We start from the raw sequence: 22500 nt of genomic DNA, 5'->3' as shown, positions 1-22500 counted from the left end.
TGGGAGAGAGGGAAAGAGAGAGAGAGAGAGAGAGAGAGAGAGAGAGAGAGAGAAAGAGAGAGCGAGAGAGAGAAAGAGAGAGAGAGGGAAAGAGAGAGCGAGAGCGAGAGCGAGAGCGAGAGAGAGAGAGAGAGAGAGAGAGAGAGAGAGAGAGAGAGAGAGAGAGAGAGAGAGAGAGAGAGAGAGAGATATTACCATCAACACCTAATCCATTCTCCAACGGCATCATCTAACATGAATTGTACGATACAACAATCTCAACGCTGCGCGATCACAACATTTTTAACGGCCTTGGTTGACCTACTTTTGATAACGATTGTGGCCGTAGCAGAAGACTCTCCCTTGATGTTGAGGGCAGAGGCATGGTACAGAGCAGTGTCCAAGAACTCACAACTGGGGAAAAATAAAGGGGAACGAGAAACCTAGATGAATTTTTCATGTCAAATATCAATTTAAACTCATGAGGATTAGGTAATTGCACACTTGCAAGGGAGCATTGTTTGGTGTGAGTAGATTTGTGATACAAACATACATACAGACTTACAGGTACAATGCAGTGTAAAAGCAGGCTACCTACTTCTTGATCTCCAGGGAGTGCATGTTGTAGTTGCTCTCGGTGGTGTACTTCTCAGGGTGGGCCTTGGCGTCGATCAGAACGTTGTTTTTGTACCTGGGAACACATAGCCCACGACCAAGACGATTCCCATCAGTAATGGCACAGTAATCAGTAGTGGCTTTTAGTTTTGAGAATTCTGATCGTTTTTGTATTTATTCCTCTTTTGATTGGATGCTTGGGATAGTGCTCGGTCTCACTTTGCTTTAAAGGAAAATACCGGTGTGGGAGATCAAACCATTGTAACCACCTGACCCAACTTTACTGCCACATTCCTTACCAATATAATAATAATGCAATAAAACTTTCCTGTACCGTAGGTGCAATCACACAAAATCCTCTTTGGCAGAATCAGCCAGAATCAGTCAACAAAGAGATTCTGATTCATTATATTGGAAACATTTGTTACAGTGAAATCGGGAGAGACCCATACGATGGTCTGGGTCAAGTGAAGGGGCATCGGTATGGTACCCAGCCTGGTACTGTCCTTAAAGTCGCTTTGTATGACATCGTCTGCTAACTGACTGAATGAACATGTGATGCAGATGCCTCGTGAGCGAGAGATGGTGACTGAGTGTGTAGAGTGGTTCCCCACCAGGTGACGCGTGGTTTGGGCCAGCCGGCCACAGTGCAGTGCAGCTTCAGGGTCCTGCCCTCCCAGACCGTCTGTCCTCGGGGCATCACCACGAACTCGGGACGGTGGCAGAGGCTGTCTGAGTTCATCTTCTTACGAAACTCTGACCTCTCCTCCAGCTACAGGAAGACGGTAAAGCTCAATGCTTCGTATGGGATGATGTAACGATAGTTTTGCTTCAGAATTAACCAGAATTAATGAATAGAATATCCCTAATATAGGTGTGAGGAAGCTGATTAAGCATTTAAGACCTACAGATCACAAGAATTTAAATACAACAAAGACTATCTACAACCAAATTGCATTTCTGTCTGTCATGTCCCAGCTTTAATTTGTATCTTTTCTAAAGATGTATTCGATAGAGTACTCCAAACCGGTTCATAATAACATAACACATTCTGAATCCATGTAGGATGGTTCAAGAAAGCGCCAATTTTCCCAAACCTGCAACGGATGAGATAAACCATAGCAAGCAAAAAAACGTCTCAAAAACTCTGGTATACTGTAAATCCCATGCTATGATGTGTAGAAGGGAGGGACTTACCTTCCTGTCCAATTGGAGGCTCTCGGCCGACTCCCTGACAATCGTCTTCCTGGTTTTCTTCTCCACAGTGAGCGTCATGGATTCCTGGGACTCCCTCACAAACAGGTTCCTCATGGCCACGTAGTTCACCCCCTCCTCCTTCACCACCTCGTCCTGGGCCTCGGCCAGACCCCGCACCACCTCATGGCTACAACAGAACAGACACAGGAGAGGGTGAGAGGGTGAGGGGCTGAAGGTCCAATAGGGATGCATTGATCACCATCTTGGTTTCTCGCGTGGACAATGGACACCAAAGTCAAACCAAGTATTAATCCCTGATCATAGAGAGTGCAAATTTGTTGCCTGTTTGTTGACACAAACAGGAACTAGAATCACATTGTTTGCGCGCTTCATGAGCAAAGCACATGAAGCGCGAATTGATATTCACTCACTTGGCTCTGAATACAGGGACAACGTAGCCGATGACCTCGAGATCTGTGTCCGTGGCTAGGTACTTGCGTTCGGCCTTCTTGGTGATATGGCTCATTTTAGAGGCCATCGCCTTCTCTGTCTTCACAGAGGTCTTCTGCGAGGTCTTCAGGCTGGCCGTTTTCAGGCTGGCCCTGAGAATGAGACCACAAGAGTCACGTGTCTGACAGAAGCTACACACACATGCAGCTCAGCTCACTTCTTAAAATGACAATACCGGTCTGGGTGAGCAAACCAATATTGCCGTCCCTCCTGGCTTCATTAAATCATCTGTTTACCATTCTTCCGTTGTGCCGATTCCGCCTAAGAGCATTTAGTGTGAGAGGGCCTGCCTAGAACGTTAACAACAGCAGTAGCACATTGGTCTTTTGGATTGAAATTGTGTAGAGTAATGATTGACTTGTGCTAAATTCTCTAAGGCAGAATATGTACAATGAGGTGATGTTTACAAATTATATTGGTGACTGACGTTTTAGTGAAGCCCGGAGAGGACAGTGACCAAAGTAATGCCCTTAAAGCAAGATTAAAGCACACAACATAGTTGCCACATAATCTAAAACCATTCATCACCTATTATGATTAATTGAAGGAACTTATAACAAGAAGCAGAATGCTAATGCAATAATTCTATTACACTTTTGGATTTGTGAGATGAAGTGAGGATATGTACATGTATACACTTACCTTTCACAAATTGGTAAAAAGCTATGTTAAATAGAAACATTAACACTCCATATGGGAAAAAATGCATACTCAATATTAATTTATGACACAATGGTTGATACTCAGAAGAGGATAATGTTCTATTATAAGCTCACTGACTGCATTGATCCCAAAAAACATGACTTATGACTAAGAGCATCCATAACCCATCTCACTTGTAGATTTATAAATAGCCCTACACCGGAACTGTTGGACGTGGGAAGGTGCCTGATAAATTCTACTTTGCTAGTCCATATCTAGTGCGTGTTTGAAAGCACAAAGTGTTTTTGTGATGTGGCCTTTCATTTGTCCTTAACAACGTATGACACATGCCACTTCATCGGGGAGAGTTACGAGTGAATAACAAGTGGAAATGGGTAATTGAATAGAGGATTCATCTGGTAAATAAGAATTTATCATATTGACTGTTGAATGGGCTGTTGAGCTGTAAGAAAGCCACGTGTAAGGTCAGAGAGAAACAAAGAAAGAGAGGAGAGTGTGAGAGAGACAGAGAATGAGAGCGAGAGTGCCAGACAGAGAGGGAGTGAGAGAGAGAAACCCACACAGAGACACCGAGTGTGACCGTAGGATGTTCCATTTGTGGGACGAATATTAATATTGAAGATATCATTTTTCCTAACATAATTGTACAAGTGTTCCTGAGACATACACAAGGATTATGTGTGCTAACAACCATTTACAACAGATACTGAGAAAATCATTTTGCATTACATTACAAACACAGGTCAATTCAGTAGGAGAGTTCACTGTACACTCAGCATAAAGATAGCTCCTCTCACTCGGCTAACAGAAATAGCCCAGCTGTCCTTGAATATCTCTGGCAGCCATTGAGATGCAGCTCAAATTCCTGCTCTCCATACACCTCCTTCATGAGGTGTATGGTTCTGCATTATCCATGGCAGCGAGGAGATCAAAGTAAATCTCACTGTTTATAACAGACCGGTATCAAATGTTTGCCAAGTCTCAAGCTATTACACTATTATTGAATTAGGGTATGCCTTCATCCAAAGCTATTGGATCTTACTTAACTTACTTTGTTTCTGCTTTGGTTTTTACTCCCGTTAAATGTCTGCCCATTTGAAAGCTATTTCGTGCCCACCAAACCAGCAATGGAGGAGGGATCCCTCTTTTGAGTTCCTTCTCAAGGTTCCTCTTGGATTTGGGGAGTTATCGTTAGCCCTGTCATATTATTTTTGGGCCTGTGAAGACCTTTGAGACTGTAACTGTAATTAATTACAATTTACTTCAATTACAGTGGATTCAGATACAGGTTGTTAAATAACATTTGGGGTTTAAGTGTCTCTAGCCTAACACCATGACAGAATCCTGTCCTACCAGACATTAAGTTAAAGACACACATACCCTGTTGGAGATTTCCCTTTTGGTTGAACCTTTGATGTTATTATAACCTCACATTTTAGGCTAAAGCTGTCAAAACAATGTGCATGACGGGTCAGTCGATTTCAAGGCTTACAGATAATCCAATGACATGTGTCATTAGTCGGTTAACATGCCATGGAAACATGACAGAAATAAAAGTTTTTTTGGATGGATGGCATTTTTGTCTTTGTATTCAACCATCTAACAGCCATCTGAAACATTCAAATGATATGTTTGCTTTGTATAAACTGTAAAGGAGAACAACTGTGATTAATATATTGCGTACTTTTATTAAAATTAAGATATTGTGCATTATTTAAAAGATACTCATGTGCTGCTATAGAAACTCCAGGCTTGCTTGCTTTCCGATACAAATTAGTGATAACAATTTTGCCGCAAACTAAACTCAATGGCATGAACTGCCATAATAAAACAGACGGGCAATGTTTAAAAACCTACTCAGGTGCAGAGTTAAATAGCATTGTCACCATTTTTCACCACTTGCTATGAAGCAAAGTCAAGGGGCATCAATATTTAAATAGATAATAGATATAGATAATATATCATACGAAAAAGTTTTGTGTAGGATTGCATAACCAGCATGGCTCCCCACTCTGTTGTTAAGGCAACAGAAGATGCATGCTGTTTCCTGGGCAACACACAGCTAGCCTCTGCTCAGCATCCCAACCTTTAACAACATCCTTACATACAGTCTATGGACCAAACACTACAACAGTGTTTACTTTTCAAAATATATACCAACGGTTCACTTAATTCCATTCACTTCATCACCCTGGGGGAAGTGACCCATTTACGGAAATACTCAACTCAACTCAACTCAACTCAAGAAATATCAACCATTTTGTCAACTCTAGATCATCTTCATCCACAGCCGTTACCAACATATTGTTGTTCGTTTTTTGTCCCTCAATATCAACCGTCAAAGAATGAGCGTTGATTTGAGCAGGTGTGCCTCTCCTCCACACCCTTACCCTTGAGTGCTCTTGTGAAGCTCATGAGAGACAGACTTCTGGCTAACAGAGGACCTGCTGCTCAGGTGATAGCTGCTCTCAAAGTGATGCTGCTGCTCCAGAGTCTGCTTCTGCTCCTGAAAGTGCTGCTGGCGTTGGCGCGTCTCCAACTGATGCACTGATCCGGACATCCTCGGGGGGGATGGGGGGTGGGGGGCTCTGCTCCACACCAACTTACAGTGTCACAGAAGGACCAATCGCAGGGTCAATCTCAATGTCTGGTACTTGCGACAGATTTGAGTTAGGCGGGGGGGGGGGGGGGACGACGACTTTGAGTTAACAATCGATGAATTAGTTGAAGCAGAAAAAAGGTAATTAAGGGAAAGGGACATTGTTAAGACTAGGATGGGATGAGGTTTTGGGTGATTGCCTAATGAAATCGTTATCTATTTATCCAATAACTAATATTACGTTAAATGGAGCAAGATGGAGCAAAAGCAGCGGAACCAGTTTATTCATATTATTAGAAGCAGAAGCAGCTAGCTCTTCTTTCTAGGATTAGTTCCACAATGTTGTTATAGCATGTTATGATCCCTTTCATTTTAGAGCAACATCAAGGCTCTCCAAAATGAGGATGCCCACACACTTCCACAGGAATGTCTGACCCATAAGCTGGAAAGCTTTTGTAACAAACAATTACCACGTTACTGCATACCTGATGCTACTAAACCTACTCCTGTCAAACAGTAGGCATGTTGCACCATGTCTCAGCCTTCACTCTTTTATCAATAATAACATGACACTAATATACCTTATGTTATTGGGGATGTAAAATGTTATGTGAGCTATGATACTGACTTATACTGTAGTATTGTATTGTAATATTTTTCCCATTCCTACCATTTATTAGGATCATTATAAATTGGCATGCAAGCACACACCTTAGTAAGGAGAACAATAGGATAAAGCTGATTCAATATTCGCATGATAGAATTGTAATTTACAACAAATATTGAATCCATATTTAAATGATAAATGTCTTTTCAGTAACGTTTACCTGTTGTAAAATGTCACTGAAAAACCATTATGCAGCGTTGCGATTAAATCATGAATAAAACATAAACATATTTAGTAGGACCTAAGTTATATTAGCCTAAATGTTCATTTTTAGAGACTTAATAAAAAACAGGATAAACACATCATGGATAGGCCTACATTGTCTTTAGACTTCTAAGTAAAAAGATGAATAAAGTCGAAAATATAACAAGCAGAAATAGCACTCACCAAAACAATGAATCAGTTGAAGAAAAGCAAGAGAAATTGCGAGGTACTAGTCCAAAAGGAAACTAAAGCCAGTCCAGATTGGGGTAAAGGAGCTTCGGTGCAGGGCAGTGGACAGGACGACAGTCCACAGAACAAAAATAATGCTGCCACTCGGCAGAATGTCCAAGACACCGTCACAACCTTTTAAGGCTCGGGCCACTTTAAATTTAGCACAGGAGACTGCGTGAAGGTCCGAAGGGCAATATGTCCAAAAAGCTAAACGACTGGACATATCCTTTATTTTGTGCAAACTACATTATTATGGATTGACTGTTGTTGTTATGAATATGATCTATTCCATTTGAGGACATTCACTTGTGGCTTAGAACAAATCTTCTTCACCTGCTCCCGGCGCAAGTCCCTGATTCAATGAGCATGTGTTATCAGGCCGTAAACCAACAGACCAACAATAGGCCAGAGGACACTGAGCATCAGTCTCGGACAAGTTTTTTTTAAATCGACATAGAAGCACAAATGCATGACTGAATAGTTTGTTGTTCTCAGCATGGAAAAGAAATAGAGCAGAAAGGAAAAATAACAAACAGGCAATGTTTTAAACTTTAGAGCACTAATGTAGGCCCAGCTTTGGCCTGTGGGTGGCACTACAGGGTTCAAATCAGGGCCCCGAAGTCTGGTGGGTTTGACCGGTTGGGTTTTGGTCCTAGACTGCCACCTGCTGCAAAATCCTAACATTGTCATGCATTCAACTGAAGTAGTTTTAGGGCAATCAAATATTTATGATAATTGAACGTGAAAAGGTTGATTATTATACTGTTCAGTGTTGCACATGCATGTGAACATATGCATTAATATGCATCTATGATTAACTTATGTCCAACTCAGGGTAGTTTAAGCATCACACACACCTATGGAGCTAGTTCAATTTTCTATCAGACGCAATGATGCAAAATATATATTTTTTGCGATCTTTTTGTTCCAAGATCTGGGGTCTCCTGCAACAAGGCTTTGTATTAAAATGTTGAGCATATGTTGCTTCATATTTATGTGAAGGGGCCTTAAAAAAGCATGCCTAAACCAAGAAGATATAGCTTTATACTTACTTCATGCAACCACACCTAATACGATTTTTTTGATTGCTGACGCAGTGACGCTCCATGATAATATAACATCCAACGCACGGGCGCGTGCACACACACACACGCACACGCACACACGCACGCACGCACACACACACACACACACACACACACACACACACACACACACACACACACACACACACACACACACACACACACACACACACACACACACACACACACACACACACACACACACATTCAGAATGCGTTCAATGATGTTATCGGGAAACTGAGTAAGTCAAAATGTATCGTATCAATTAACTATCTGTTAAAGTTCCTAAGATGTCATTCGCCCTTAGATGCCAAGTAGAAGAGGTAAGTCATGAACTATAGTAGCAGTAATAAAGTTTGGATAACATGTCAATTAAATATTTATCGAAGGGTAAAAGATAAATCTACCACATTGGCTCGATTGAAATAAGGTAAAGTCGTGCCGAGGCCTCTCTCCCCTCGATCACACGATAGGCCTATGTCAATTTAGAAAATCAAACAACTGATCGATATCGCTCACAATTATTTCTGTAATTGTAACTCGTGTTTTCTCAAGCTATCACACTTAATGAGGGTGCTATCTGAGGCAATGCTGCTGGTGGAGGTATTTTAACAATGCATGGGCTAACGCTCTTAATAGCTCTTCATAGCTACTGACATTAATGCTCATACACACGGTTCGGTATGCGGTATACTCACGCTCATGGTTGGTTTCTGTGTTTAACCGTGACTTCTTCCGACCTTTTCTGTCTTCTTCTAATGCAAGTTATGTCGTTTTTAACTTAATGAGACACCGTGATGATACGACTCCGAGCGTTCAACTCGATGTCGTTTTCTCTTCTTTTCACTAGCCCCTATGGTGGTAATACGTCATCACTCGCAAACTTAATTTCTTCAATCAGAAATTAAAAGCCCTTTTCAGACCGCTTGGTACCCAATTTAGGAGTACCGAAAATAGGAGCGGCTCAGCACGCTTATTTTGGGACCCTGGCCAACTTTTTGGCAGTGGGAACGCCAATATAAGCGGACCGAACCTCACCTCACCGCTCGACGGAAACATGCTGTCCCTTTAAGTCCCCACTGTACGTCATAAATCAGCCGTCGAAACGGGCGCTCCTCCACAGGACTTGACATGTGTGTGTAGTCCGCCCGGCAAAGAGCAGGCAGCAGGTCACTTAGAGCCAGTGGGACTGTCATGATATAAACTTCACGTCTTCTACCTCGTTCGACTCTTGGGAAACAAAAGCGCGTTAAACGAAGGCCTACTTATTGTTTTCTCAAATGACTCAACAAGCATACGTCGTCTCTGTTTCTAGTCATTTGGTTTTGGAAACGGGTAGCCTTTTCGCCCAGAGATTGGCCATAGTGGGCCACTTAGCGTCCGAGGTGCAGTGGAGCACTAGGTAGCGCGTTCATGAACGGTCGGTCGAGGCTCCCTGAGAAGGATGGCTATGACCGTGGCGAAGATACTGCATCTCTTGGCGGGAATGGGGATGGCTTTTCAGGCTCAAGTCAGCCACATGCAGTTAAAATCTCCATATGGTGAGTCATTTCTAAATCCTTATTCAGTTTACTTAATAGCGGTAATTATGGAAGTAAATCTGTGCCATCGGATTTTGAAACTAAAAACCCATTGAATTTTATGCCTCTGAATTTAACTCTTTACAATTTCAATACATCATTTTCACCTTTATTTTTCAATGTAAAAAATGTCAAAATCAAAATTCAAAATTCAAAACCAAATATTTTCAACTTCCCAAAAGTAAAAAATGTAAGTTAGGTAAGTTAAATAAGATAAAAGTAGCCTTTCTACTTCATCATATTTTCAGGTGATGTAATCATCAAGTCCATCAGCAGTAATTCTCATAGCTTAATTATACTTTATTATTATATATATTATATATAATTATTATTATTTATACTTACACTCTATATTATAAGTATATTCTTATAAGCTCACCCAGGGTCACCAATTAACACCTTTCATCAGCTAACAGTTTGACAGTTACAAAAAAGATTAGCGTATTAAAAACAATTGCTTGTCTTTTAAAATGTTCCACACACAAGTAAAAATACAAAATTCATTCAGGGTACAAAGTCGAGTTTTATTCAGACCCCAGTGAGTTATAAACAAACCTGAATTTAACCAAGGCAATTATGCAGTCTTAGAACGGTGAAAAGTATAACAGGAAAAAAATCATACCGTCATTATCCTGCAACTCTACCTAGCATTTCTCTGTTGTTTTCCCAGCAGTGTAAACAGTGTATAATTAACTCATTGGTTTATTCCATTCAGATGCGCTGGAGCCCCCGCATGGACTACTACACCAAGGTATTTCTTTGTTGCGGTTGTTATTTTCAATACTGGATCACTGGTCTACGGAACCGGACTGATAATTAGTTCCATTAGCCACCCCTGTGATTACCCTGAATATGACCTCTCTGTGAAAAGCTGTCCTGCCTATAATCAAGCGCTTGCAAAAACCAAAAGCAAGTCTGTTATGATGGAACAACTAGTGTTGTTTTCAGAGCCTCCTCTCAAGTCACGTCCAGTCCACTTCCCTCGTCAACACCCATCGCGGAGGGATTGATTTAGTGTGTGTGTGTACACAGCACGTGCATACAGCTGTATTGTCGCTGAGGCTGCTGCTGCTGTCAAAGAACCACCGTGACATTCCCTCTCAGGGAACAGGCCCGTCCCTCCCACATCTCCCTCGTACGTCGGGTCGTGGACCGGCCGGTGTGAAGAATGCGAGGCATTCCTTCACCCTCTAATGTGAAGGGGTTTGGTGAGCAGGAGGAGACACACTGTTGTGTTGTCAATGGCCGGTGTGGTCGTGGCCACGATTAAAACAAACAACAGATTTCATGCAACATGGCACAATCCTTCTTGAAATATTTTTTCTATGGCTCGTCATTGGCCAGTTGATAAACACAGTTTGCTGGTTGGTCAGCACATTGTTATCCACTGCGGTGGCATTGGTTTCAGCGACATGAAGACGAACACAAAGACTAGACTGTAAAACATTGCAATGCCAACAACATTTCTCTCTCCCATTTTGGCGTTCAATTCAGGGGTCTACCATGCCGACACGCAGGGGCTAGCCGCTCACGGCACAGGGGCCCATATGGACCCGGGCTCCAAGCTTCGGTCGAGGAGGTGGACTCCCAGAGGCAGGTCTGGGGCCCCTAGTTGGGCCCCTGACAAGAGGGGCCATTACCGAGACCAGCATCGACCGGAAGAAAGCGAGCCAGACCTGTTGACCGAGGAGGGACACGACAATTCCTCCCAAATCGTGGTACGCCTTTTCATAGAGTCGTGGTGGATCTCATCCATAGACGAACAGAACAACACAAGCTAGAAACATCGTTGTGTGCGCAGGATTAAATCATTTAGAGGATCTATTTTGTGGTCTTTCATTTCGATGACTCCCAGCTGATTAGGCTGGTGGTAGTAGAGTAAGGATGTATTTATTGTTTTGACAGGACATCGATCATGTCTACTATACGTCTAAGATCTACGGCCCGGGAGACCCTGGTGGTAAAGCGCTCTGGTTGGACATTGATCAGATCTCAAATGCGGACAGGAAGGTCCACGGCTTCATCTCCAACACCCACAGACAAGCAGCCGTAAGGAACATATGAGAAGAATGAGAATGAGTTCATCAGACACTTGAATGTAGTTGTTAAGTAAACAACGGCAATGTACGTACAGAAAATAAAAAACGTAATTCTGTCGTATCAAGTTTTAATCATATTGTTTTAATGGAGAGTAGAACATGTAGCTTGAATGTATCAGGGCTGTCGTTTATTGATAACATGGAATAGGATCCCAAAAACAAAAAGTCTTTGTGGACAGGAAAATTCAAAACCAAAACTCCCCTTTTTCTCTCCCTGTCCCTGATTGGCTGATGCGTCGCTGCGATGTGGATTCTTTTAGTAATAAGCTATTTATTACTAATTGTGCCTATTAGGCACAATTGAACAGTGATGCTAATGCTATGGTAATATGATAGAACCCCTTTTTTTTTTATTTGCCTCCAGAAAGTCAATCTTTCCTTTGACTTCCCCTTCTACGGCCACGTCTTAAAAGAAATAACAGTGGCAACTGGAGGTAAGTCGAAACTGAACTAAATGCATTCAATGTAGGCATAAACCAAGGTTGTATGTCGTAGAAAGACTATCTCAAATACATTCTAACATGTGCTTGTGTGTGTGTCTCCCCCCTCCCCTCCCCCCTCTCCCCCACATTAGGGTTCATCTACACTGGTGACACAATCCACTGGATGTTAACGGCCACCCAGTACATCGCCCCTCTCATGGCTAACTTTGATCCCAGCCTCTCTACAGACTCCAGTGTATCCTATGTAGATAATGGTAGGATAAAAATCATCGAATGACCAATCAATCCAACTCACTTTCATTTCAGTGAACATATATTTCATTGTGTGTTGTATTCATTTCCATGTCGCGGTGTGTGTGTGGGTGTGTGTGTGTGTGTGTGTGTGTGTGTGTGTGTGTGTGTGTGTGTGTGTGTGTGTGTGTGTGTGTGTGTGTGTGCGTCTGGATGTGTGTGTGGTTGGTGTTGTTTGTGTGTGTGTGTGTGCGTCTGGATGTGTGTGTGGTTGTGGTTGTTTGTGTGTGTGTGTGTGGTTGTTTGTGTGTGTGTGTCTGGATGTGTGTGTGGTTGTTTGTGTGTGTGTGTGTGTGTGTGTGTGTGCGTGCGTGCGTGCGTGCGTGCGTGCGTGCGTGCGTGTGTGTGCGTGTGTGTGTGTGTGTGCGTGTGTGTGTAGGCACAGCGTTAGTGGTACAGTGGAACCGGGTCCACCTACAGGACAGCTCCGAGCTGGGGACCTTCACCTTCCAGGCCACCCTGCACAGCGACGGACGCATCGTATTCGCCTACAGAGACGTCAGTCTCTGCCTCTTTGTGTGTGTGTTGTCATGCTAGCTTAAGCCTTGATGATGAGGTTCTCTCTCTCTCTCTCTCTCTCTCTCTCTCTCTCTCCCTCTCCCTCTCCCTCTCCCTCTCCCTCTCTCTCTCTCACTCTCTCTCTCAGGTGCCCATTGCTGTGGGGGACATCAGTGCTCAGCACCATCCGGTCAAAATGGGCCTGTCGGATGCTTTCGTTGTGCTTCATAAGCTAGAGCAGATACCCAGTACGTATTCAGCTCAGCATGTGTGTCATTTGTCAGATGTGATCCCGGTTCTCTCACAGTTGATTCAGTGAGTTAATGCCATCAATTATTTATTCAGTTGATACGTTTATTCTCAACGAGATCTCTCAATGAAATAAATTATTTAATTTCTGTTTCTTTTTCCAGATGTCCGACGGAGGACCATTTATGAATATCACAAGGTGGATATCCTGAAGTCCAATATCTCCAACTGTACCGCAGTGGAGATCCTGCCTCTGCCCAGTAAGAGATCTACAGACTAAGTACTATAGCCAGAGATGGAGCTTAATGGTTGGAAAACACCCTCAACAGATACATCTAAGGCCCCATTCAATCACTCCTGAATGTGTTTTGCTAAGGCGGATGAATAAACGGTGTGCGTTTTGGACATTGCAGCGTGTGTCCAGTTCTCCAGCTGTGGTACCTGTGTCACGTCTCAGATCGGCTTCAACTGTAGCTGGTGCACCAGACTGCAGAGGTGACCCTTTAGTTTCAATAATACACTGCAATATGATATTATATTCATACTTTTTTGTGGATCCAATATATTCACCAAAATGCATTTGTCTTGTGTTGTTATTTGAGATTGTGATCATTTGCATCCAGTGCTATTTTGTTACGGGTCTCAGTAAGCCTGGGTATACCCATTCTGCCTTGTGTGCGATTTCATTTCGCGCTGCTAGGCAGCCTGGATTCCATGGATCCGATTTTCGCCTGAGATAGGGAACCAATCACAGAACGGGGAGGGACAGCAAGGCGATGACGAAGTCTATGCCACACACCAATCGTCTTCTTCCTCTGTGAATTTCTGTCGCTCTACATACGTCATCTGGTATAACTGATACGATTGGCTATGAGCTACGTACAGACTCATATGATAGACATTCGTAACGCCCAATAAACGGCTCCGGGCAATCAAAAACCACGCCCCAAATACGAGAAAATGAATGTGTGGTTCCCAGACCTCTTCTCAATGTGGATCGAGATGAGGTCTGGCGTTAGCCTGGCTAGGTCTCAGTAGTAAGCCTGTCCATTCCGTGTGTTCAGATGCTCCAGTGGATTTGACAGAAGCCGCCAGGACTGGGTGGACCACGGCTGCCCAGAAGAGGTACGAATCCTTTCGTTTCTAAGCCGCGTTCCACTGCAGCCGGTGCTTCACGGTGGTTCCCGTCCCCAGCGGTCGAGTAAAGGTGCGTTGGTTTTTCTTCCTCCCCAGAGGCGGGACCCGAGGTGCGTTCCCCCGGCCAACCTCACCAAAGCCAGGGCCCACCACCCCACCAACACCACCACTCCGGTCTCCGTCTCCAGCACGGAGCGTCACAGAGCCTCAGCGACCAGCTCCACCACCCTGGCTAAGGTCTCCACGGCGACCGACACCACCACCACCACCACCACCACCACCACCACCAGCGGCGGCGGCAGTGTGACCACATCCGCAGCGCAGGACCCCAGCAGCTCCCCAGCGGAGGGTCAGTTCCTGGCGCTTGGTGAACAGTTTCAACGCATTATCAGACAAATCAATTCATCCAAACATACGCGCAAGAATTTGAGCACTTTTTTTGCGAGCTCAAATTGTTCCAATTTCTTTTGTGATTTTTTTTTACAATCGTAAATATTATACAGAATTTTAAAATATTCTAAACTCCATTCACTCTCTGTGTATAGATCAGGCAGCAGGGCAGCAGTCTGCATGAAAATGAGCATAAATGGTCAAACTGTAAAAGAGTGCACCCCCCCCCCCTCCCCCTGGTCTGATGGCAAACCCCGCCACCTAACTAACCAATTTCCTGCGGGAAACCCTGCATGTTATCGTCATTAGCGTTCTTTTAAACAGAAACCATCCACCGCATCCACCCAGTCATCTGTGTGTCGGCTGGTTCCCATGGATGCCCGCGGCCAACACATGTCAATGTTGTGACAACGCTTGTTTTCGCTTCTGCGTTCCTCAAGCCCTGCAGTCACAGTGTTTTCACCCGTCAGCCCTTTCCCCATGCGCAGCATCACGTCATTATCGTCCAATCAATAAGTGCCTGTTGTCATGGCGAGGTACACAGGCCTAGCGTGTTCCGCCGGGGATCCTTGGAGGCCCTTATTGTTTGCGGGGGTCAAGTGGTCAGCTATTTCCCATGGCCCCGTGAGGGTCATCGGCGAGTATATACAACGCCATGTTAAATACTACATACTGTACTCAGCTGCGGAGCGACCGCGACGTATGGGCATCGCTTAGAAAGCGCACAAGGAGGTATACTGTATGTATGCGCCGAGGGTTTTGTTTGGCCCCGGGCGCTTTCTTGGAAAACACAGTGTGACGGAAACGACGTTCCCGGAGAAGTCGCATGTGCCAAGGAGGTTTATAGGTAGAACGTCAACACAATCAGCTGGATGTATGTCCTCCTGATTCAGAGGGGGATTCCACAAAGCTTGCTTGTACTCAATGGCGCAAAGCAATGTATCAATCTAATGCCGATATCGTTTGACTGGGATTCATAATGTGGGGGTGTCTCTAACCTGCAATGGCTTGATTATCGTTTTTTTTGGATTCACAGACAACGCAAAGATGGAATCACACGTCAACGAAGCACGTAGGTCACCTGTACACCGATACACTACTACTCATTCTAAACTCATTTTGACGTTGCCAAATCAAACAATAGATAATTCAAAAATCCAAATAGCACATTTATTTTTGATCTTGCATATTTAATGCGAACAAGCAATAAATAAAAGAATCGTTTATTTTTCTGTTTATTTTGCCAGCTGAGGTAGACGGTTCAGGGCAGGGGGAGGAGCAACTGCAGACCCGCCTCCTGGCGGCCATCATCCTACCCATGGTGATCATCGCCACGGTGATCCTCCTGAGCGTTTACATGTACAACCACCCCACCTCCACCGCCAGCCTCTTCCTCCTGGAGGTGCGTCTGTGATACTGCTGTCTTCCCTGCTTATTTCATGCTGAAATGCATTGCTACCTAATGGAATATCATATGATGAATGTGATGAATGACAAATGCGGATCAATGATGGAGAATAACGTTTGACTATCCATGTAGTTTCATAGCAAAAACGTCAAAATAAAATGTTCCGTCTAATGTTCTCGTCTGTCCCTTACTCTATAGAAACCGACTGACTCTGTGCTTTACTCTCTGTTTCATCCCCCGACATCCCTCCCCTCCACCCACCCCCAGAGGCGTCCCACCCGATGGCCCGTCATGAAGTTCCGGCGGGGCTCGGGGAACCCGTCCTACGCCGAGGTGGAGGCGGGCCTCCAGGACAGGGACGCCACGGCGGTGGTGGACCCCAAGCAGGCCTTCATCATCACGGGCCGCAGGGAGAGCGACATGAAGGAGGGCTTCATCGTCCCCGACCAGAGGGAGCGCTGCCTGGTCTCCGAGAGCTCCTGACTGGGGACTACGTATCCCAGAAGGCCTTGGGATAAAGCGCTAGAGCGCTATGCTAGAAACGCATATCTCAAGACAAAAATGGGAAATTGCATTTTTTTCCTGATTGGCAGATTTTTCCTCGAGTTAATTTTGAGGTAAGAATTGGGAGGATCTAGAAGAGGAAAAGTAACAAACCTCTATGAGGAATAAAGTATTTATGAATTAAACGGACTGACTCGAAAGCGTGATCCGTTACTTCTCATCAGCGCCGAATTCAACGTATAAAAGAAGGTTTGCATCGGTGTGATTTCTAAATGACGTCCGCCCGGTTGACAGATGCGTCTGGAGATCCCAGACACCACGGAGCAACAGACGGATCGTTTTTTAAACGGTGTTTGCTGAGCCCGTCTGCCCTGGTCATCCCCCGTGTGTGTCAACCGCGACGCAGAGCCCCCGGGCGGCTGACCGCCGTGTTGACGCTCTGCTCAGGTCGGTCCACAGTGACGTCCGTGCTCCTGCCCAATGGCGCTGTGTCGTTCACACTTCCCTGGGCAGCGGGAATGTGGCGCGCCGGTGTTATTTCCTCCTCCGCTCCAAAATACTGAGGCCGTTTCCCAGAGGCCGGGGCCCACCTTGTGGAGGGCAGATGCCGGGCACGCGGTTCACATCACAGTCATGCCCCGCCCGCACTGAGCTTTGTTCTGACCTCTGACCTTCTTTCGTTTTTTTTCTGTGAAAATCTAGACTTGAAATGGGACTTTGTCCAAAAGTAGCCCCTGTCCGTTTAAATCCCCTTCAGGGGGTTTAGGTATGTTGTTGATGGAACGACAGAACGACTTTTGCTTTCATCAAGGATGATAATGTCGATGGATATGCAATTTGGAAGTCTTGCCACACACATGTACATGCAAACACACAAACGGATCGACAGCATTGCTCTTGAGGTAAACCAGTGAAACATTTAGCATATAATGGACAGGGATAGTTCATACGAACGGTGATCCTACCTGTGCCAAATTCTTCGGTGGAGGAATGTGAAAATGACACCGTGGTGACTAGTTCTGCACATCAGAAGTAAAAGTTGAACCATAAAACATGGGGTCTCTTAACGTCTATTTATTGTACATTTTCCCCTATTTTGTCATTAATTAAAGTCATAGCCATGAAAATACTGATTTTATTTTATTTGAGATGCAGTGCACAATTCCAAAAGATGAACCAACAGTTTAATCTCCCTGTCAACTTTTCTACCAAGAAATAGAGTTTTTCACTATCAACTGACAAAATATTTGGCAACATAGAACATCACGCAGTTAAAATGAATTCTCTCCAATCTCTAAATCATCCTTCTGAATATTTGTTGCTCACTGTTAAATAAACAGTGAGCAACATATGTGCATTTCTTAACCCCAATTTCTAAATCCTCCTGAATGTTGCTTTTAAATAACCGGTACAATAAGTGCATTCAAGGTTATGCAGCTTATAAGGGACATTGCATTTGGTTATCTGTAAAGCCTTTAAGGAGTGGCTTCATATAATAAGGGTCTTCAATCATTTTGTATATGTTGCATTTCAAAGTTAAAGGTATATCACGTAACATTTCTTCATTAAGATAACTAAAAAACGACTAGACCTATGTTATATATTTTGTTGAGTTGTGTACTCACATGATCCCAAGTGTTTCCAACAATAGTAAAACCGACTACGTCTTTTGTTATTCTGTTCATTGTGAGACCGTTTGTGGCAGAAATGATGTATAATACCTTCAAATGTCAACTATGTAGTGATACTCAATGATACATTCAAAATAAACAGAGTGACATAATCATTTTAAGCTAAAAGAGACAATTCATATTATATGGTTGGACATTTTATCACTCTGATGATCCCTTGGATCAAATCGTTAGGTAGTCTATAATCCACTGTCATAGAAAAGTAGAATTATATTTATTTTAAATGGTTAAGTGTCGTTAAAAGGCAGCCATCACCTCATTGGCTGAAAGCATCTCAAATGCCCTATAAGATGTAGCGGCTGAAGATCGAGGCACTACTCGGTGGTGGTAGTACGGTATTAGATGGTGATCCGGGCTTGCTAGGAAACACTGCTCAAACGTCCTTCCCTTATCACACATAGGGGAACACAAGCAGCGTGTTAATTACTGTAATAAGGTCAGGGAAAAATTATTATAATAAATTCAGTTTTCCAGTAAGGTTCTCTAACCGATCCTACGCTATGGGCATCAGGCAGAGAGCGATACTGTGAATGGGATACCAGTCAATTGCAAGGTAGTTCACAGACAGAATTTTTAGTGATACGTTTTTTGGGGGATTTTATTATCTTATATACACAACTGAATTGTATTGATCTGTTACCCTAATGTTAAATGAATAGTGAAGTTCAATTAAAGCGCCAAACTCGGAAGATATTCCTTTTGTTCTCTTTGGCGACACCTACGGCGGTAAGCGGTAATGTTCCCTAGAATCTTAACAGACATGAAGAAGTACCCTCACCTTCCACCGGGGTAGCAGGTAACCTCCTCCTGAGCTGCCGAGACGAGGGCGACGCGTTTGGCTGTGGTGGAGACATAGAGACAGCACATACACACTAAGAATCAGAACTCAGTGGCTGAGCTCTGTCTGTAGGGTAGAGACAGAGAGAGACGAGGATAGGAGGAGGAGTGGCTCTCGGCACCTGGCCTCAAGACTGGTGTGTTAGTGGCAGGTGTTGTCAATCACTCATCAACCTTCTCTTTAAAACATGCAGCGTTTGTACCCTGAGTCTGTTCAACTCCTTTACACATGTATTATACCATGGTGGGTATCAGGCTGACCTGAGTGGTCTTGGCGTGAGGGTCTACTTTCAGACCGGCGTTCTTCAGGGCAGCGATCCTGGCGGAGATGTTCGATACCTGCGGCATAGTAAACAAAAATAAAGGAATACTTTTTAAAATCCTTTTTATAATTTTATGTCAGACTCGGTCAGTGGATCTTTGGGCAACATGGATAAAATAGTCTCCCACAGAGTTTCCTGATAGGGATAAAAACCCTATGATAATAATTATTGCTCTCCCATAAAGATAATAGTTCATATTAAAGACTACACAGAGTAGAGTACAATAAAAAAAAATATATTAAAAAGTTACAAAAGGTTATTGGTTTGCCAGTCAAGCCTAGAAATAAAAGTCAGTAATGAACCAACAGAAGCGCGTGTTGACTCCCACCTTGCGCCCGGACTGGCGCACCTTGGCGGCCGCCGAGGCAACCTTCTCCTCCAGGAAGGAGAGCTCCCCGTCCGGGGTGTCCCCGCTCACCCCCCTGGCGCACTCCTCCAGTTCCCCCAGCTCAGTCTCCAGGCCGAAGGCGGCACCCGCCACCACGTACACCTACAGGACGTCCCCGCGGAGGAAACATTACTAGTGGTAAGAACGGACCTTTAAGGACGCAGTGGGTACGGTTGATCCGTCCGCTCTTAACTGGCTGTGGGACTGTGGGACTTGAACTAGGGTAGGGTAGGGTTAATGTCCACTAACTAGGTGCTCACTAACTAGGTCTTTGGGAGTGTCGATGGTAACAGGGAGTAGTAATGGGGTGGCCAGCATTGGGTTTTAGTCTAAATTATGAGTTACAGGTGGTGATTTTATTGATACGATAATTGAAATCACTAACGATCAGCGTCAAATTGTACACATTAAGCGGTAGTTCAAATTGTACACATTAAGAGGTAGTTCAAATTATACACATTAAGAGGTAGTTCAAATTGTACACATTAAGAGGTAGTTCAAATTGTACACATTTAGAGGTAGTTCAAATTGTACACATTAAGCGGTAGTTCAAATTATACACATTAAGAGGTAGTTCAAATTGTACACATTAAGAGGTAGTTCAAATTGTACACATTTAGAGGTAGTTCAAATTGTACACATTAAGCGGTAGTTCAAATTGTACACATTAAGCGGTAGTTCAAATTGTACACATTAAGCGGTAGTTCAAATTGTACACATTAAGCGGTAGTTCAAATTGTACACATTAAGAGGTAGTTCAAATTGTACACATTAAGAGGTAGTTCAAATTGTACACATTAAGCGGTAGTTCAAATTGTACACATTAAGCGGTAGTTCAAATTGTACACATTAAGAAGTAGTTCAAATTGTACACATTAAGAGGTAGTTCAAATTGTACACATTAAGAGGTAGTTCAAATTGTACACATTAAGCGGTAGTTCAAATTGTAGACATTAAGAGGTAGTTCAAATTGTATCAGTATAAGAACATTAATGTGTGGCAGTAATGAGTAAGGTCTTACGTTCTCCTCCAGTCTGGAGAACTGCTGGTCCAGCTTCAGGGGGTCCGTGCCGGGGGCCAGCAGGAGCTGGGGGGGGGCCGGAGGGGCCGGGGAGCCCTCCCCCTGGAGGATCGCCTCGGTGGCGTTCAGCACCTTCAGCATCTCTGTGGTGAGGCCACGCAGAGCCACGGCCGAGTACCTCTGCACCAAGGCATCCGCACACACACACACACACACACACACACACACACACACACACACGTACACACACACACACACACACACACACACACACACACATGAACACACACACACACACACGTACACACACACACACACACACACACACACACACACACACACACACACACACACACATACACACATGAGCACACACACATACACACACACACACACACACACACACACGAACACACACACATACACACACACACACACACACACACACACGAACAAACACACATACACACACACACACACACAAACACACACACATGAACACACACACACACACACACACACGTACACACACACACACACACACACACACGAACACACACACACACACAATTTAAAAAAGTGTAGATCTTTCAAATCACTAAAGGTGACGGATAGCTAATATATATATATATAGAGATGTTGCTTTCACTTATGGATATTATAATTGTTCAAGCCAATTTTAGGATGGTTATTTTACGATGAAATTGTGTCACATATCTAGCTCTGACTGCAAATCCGAAAATCAATCCATAGACACCAACACATGAGGCGGTGGATAACGGATAATGGGAGAGGAAATAGAGGAATAGAGATGGAGTTAGTTAGATAGTTGTGACAGTTAAAGGTGAGCCACTCAAAAGTGATAAAGTAATTTCTAGCCACATCAGTTAGTGTAGCCATTGCCTTGCAATGCAAAGAACCTCCTAAGGTGGTGGGAACAATTATTTTAAAATAACGTTTTGTAGCGTATCAATTATGTTATTATGATGTTATTATGTTAGTATAACAGTTTTTTTATACTATGCTTATATCTTCTGATTGCATTGTGTATCACCAGGCCTTTCTTCAGAAGTGCCTCTATAGCGACACTCTGACCTGTCTCTCTTACGTTATGAATCTCCCCTGGGGACAGTATGGACGTCTGATCTTCTGGCTCAGTGTCTCCAGCTTGGCCTCCACTGGCGCTCGCCCCCTGCTCCTCGAACCGTCCTGCCGTCCTGTCTCCTTCAGTCCTCATCTCCTGACTCAAGTCTCCCTCGCTGCTGCGGAGCAGTCCCAGAGTTGTGCCATGGCCTTGTCTCTCCTCTGTCTCAGGATGGTCTCTTTCGTGAGACGCAGGCCCACTGTGTTCCCCCACCGCCTCTTTGGATAAAACAGCCTTCTCTCCGTCTAGGTTGTACATATCACTGTCCCCCTCCTCTCTCGTGGTGCTCATTATTCCGTCCAATTCCACCTCTTCAGGTTCACTCGTGTCACTTTTGGTTTCTGCGTGTCGCCAATCTCTGGCCGGCAACACCTGCTCTTCTTCTGAGTTTTCCAACTCCAGTTCATAACGTAAAATGTCCTCTTTTGAGACCCTCGTTTGATTTACGGTTGTAGTTGGATCCCTGTGAGTCTGTCTCCCAGCCTCCTCTCCCTGCCCTGTTTGTAACAATCTTTCTTCTCTGTCTTGCTGTCTGTCTTTTCTCTCTTGTTCTCCATGGATAGCCGCACAGGATAGCACTTCCGTCTGGTCTTCCCGGGGCCAGTCTTTGTCCTCCGCACCACATCCTCCACTGGGACTGGAATACCCGTGGTCCCCTTCCCCCTCTGTCCCATCTCGCTGGACGGTTACCTCCATCGTCCTCTCCTCACCACGTCGCCTACTCTCAGACGACTCTGCATGATCTC

The 22500-nt window shown here is 44.2% G+C and overlaps 3 protein-coding genes across 3 annotated transcripts in view; 1 reads left to right on the top strand and 2 right to left on the bottom strand.

Annotated features, from left to right (window-relative positions):
* The window catches only part of myom1a (myomesin 1a (skelemin)), a 27574-nt gene extending 20802 nt beyond the window's left edge, over positions 1-6772 (bottom strand). The window contains exons 1-7 of the mRNA XM_056596518.1: positions 6618-6772; positions 5355-5566; positions 2223-2393; positions 1792-1978; positions 1209-1366; positions 578-670; positions 305-393 (exon numbers count right to left, since the gene is read on the bottom strand). Of these exons, the coding sequence (XP_056452493.1) occupies positions 305-393; positions 578-670; positions 1209-1366; positions 1792-1978; positions 2223-2393; positions 5355-5524 (868 nt within the window). The 5' untranslated portion in view covers positions 5525-5566; positions 6618-6772. The remainder of the gene's footprint in view (positions 1-304; positions 394-577; positions 671-1208; positions 1367-1791; positions 1979-2222; positions 2394-5354; positions 5567-6617) is intronic.
* A 2065-nt stretch (positions 6773-8837) lies between these two features.
* On the top strand, positions 8838-18135 carry plxdc2a (plexin domain containing 2a). The gene is made up of 15 exons (XM_056596236.1): positions 8838-9292; positions 10047-10082; positions 10826-11049; positions 11237-11380; positions 11795-11864; positions 12005-12127; positions 12544-12662; positions 12811-12910; positions 13076-13171; positions 13325-13406; positions 13976-14036; positions 14145-14415; positions 15475-15510; positions 15686-15840; positions 16114-18135. The coding sequence occupies exons 1-15, from the start codon at positions 9196-9198 to the stop codon at positions 16327-16329; spliced, it is 1830 nt and encodes a 609-aa protein (XP_056452211.1). The 5' UTR covers positions 8838-9195; the 3' UTR covers positions 16330-18135.
* Positions 17265-22500, bottom strand: part of myripa (myosin VIIA and Rab interacting protein a) — a 17467-nt gene continuing 12231 nt past the window's right edge. Inside the window, exons 13-18 of the mRNA XM_056596235.1 lie at positions 21719-22500; positions 20611-20790; positions 19530-19691; positions 19140-19217; positions 18820-18880; positions 17265-18428 (exon numbers count right to left, since the gene is read on the bottom strand). The exon at positions 21719-22500 is cut by the window's right edge and continues 404 nt beyond it. Coding sequence (XP_056452210.1) covers positions 18415-18428; positions 18820-18880; positions 19140-19217; positions 19530-19691; positions 20611-20790; positions 21719-22500 — 1277 coding nt within the window. The 3' untranslated portion in view covers positions 17265-18414. The remainder of the gene's footprint in view (positions 18429-18819; positions 18881-19139; positions 19218-19529; positions 19692-20610; positions 20791-21718) is intronic.

Source organism: Gadus chalcogrammus, chromosome 8 (assembly GCF_026213295.1).
Source record: "Gadus chalcogrammus isolate NIFS_2021 chromosome 8, NIFS_Gcha_1.0, whole genome shotgun sequence".
NCBI classification, from domain to species: domain Eukaryota; kingdom Metazoa; phylum Chordata; class Actinopteri; order Gadiformes; family Gadidae; genus Gadus; species Gadus chalcogrammus.
Note: the sequence above shows the minus strand (reverse complement) of the source record. Positions and strands in the feature narration are given on the sequence as shown.

Excerpts from the sequence above, each read along its gene's own strand:
- plxdc2a (XM_056596236.1), top strand. The coding sequence starts at position 9,196 with ATGGCTATGACCGTGGCGAAGATACTGCATCTCTTGGCGGGAATGGGG. Across the intron at positions 10,083-10,825 it reads GCATGGACTACTACACCAAG|GGGTCTACCATGCCGACACG; the intron begins GTATTTCTTTGT and ends CGTTCAATTCAG. Across the intron at positions 13,407-13,975 it reads TGGTGCACCAGACTGCAGAG|ATGCTCCAGTGGATTTGACA; the intron begins GTGACCCTTTAG and ends CCGTGTGTTCAG.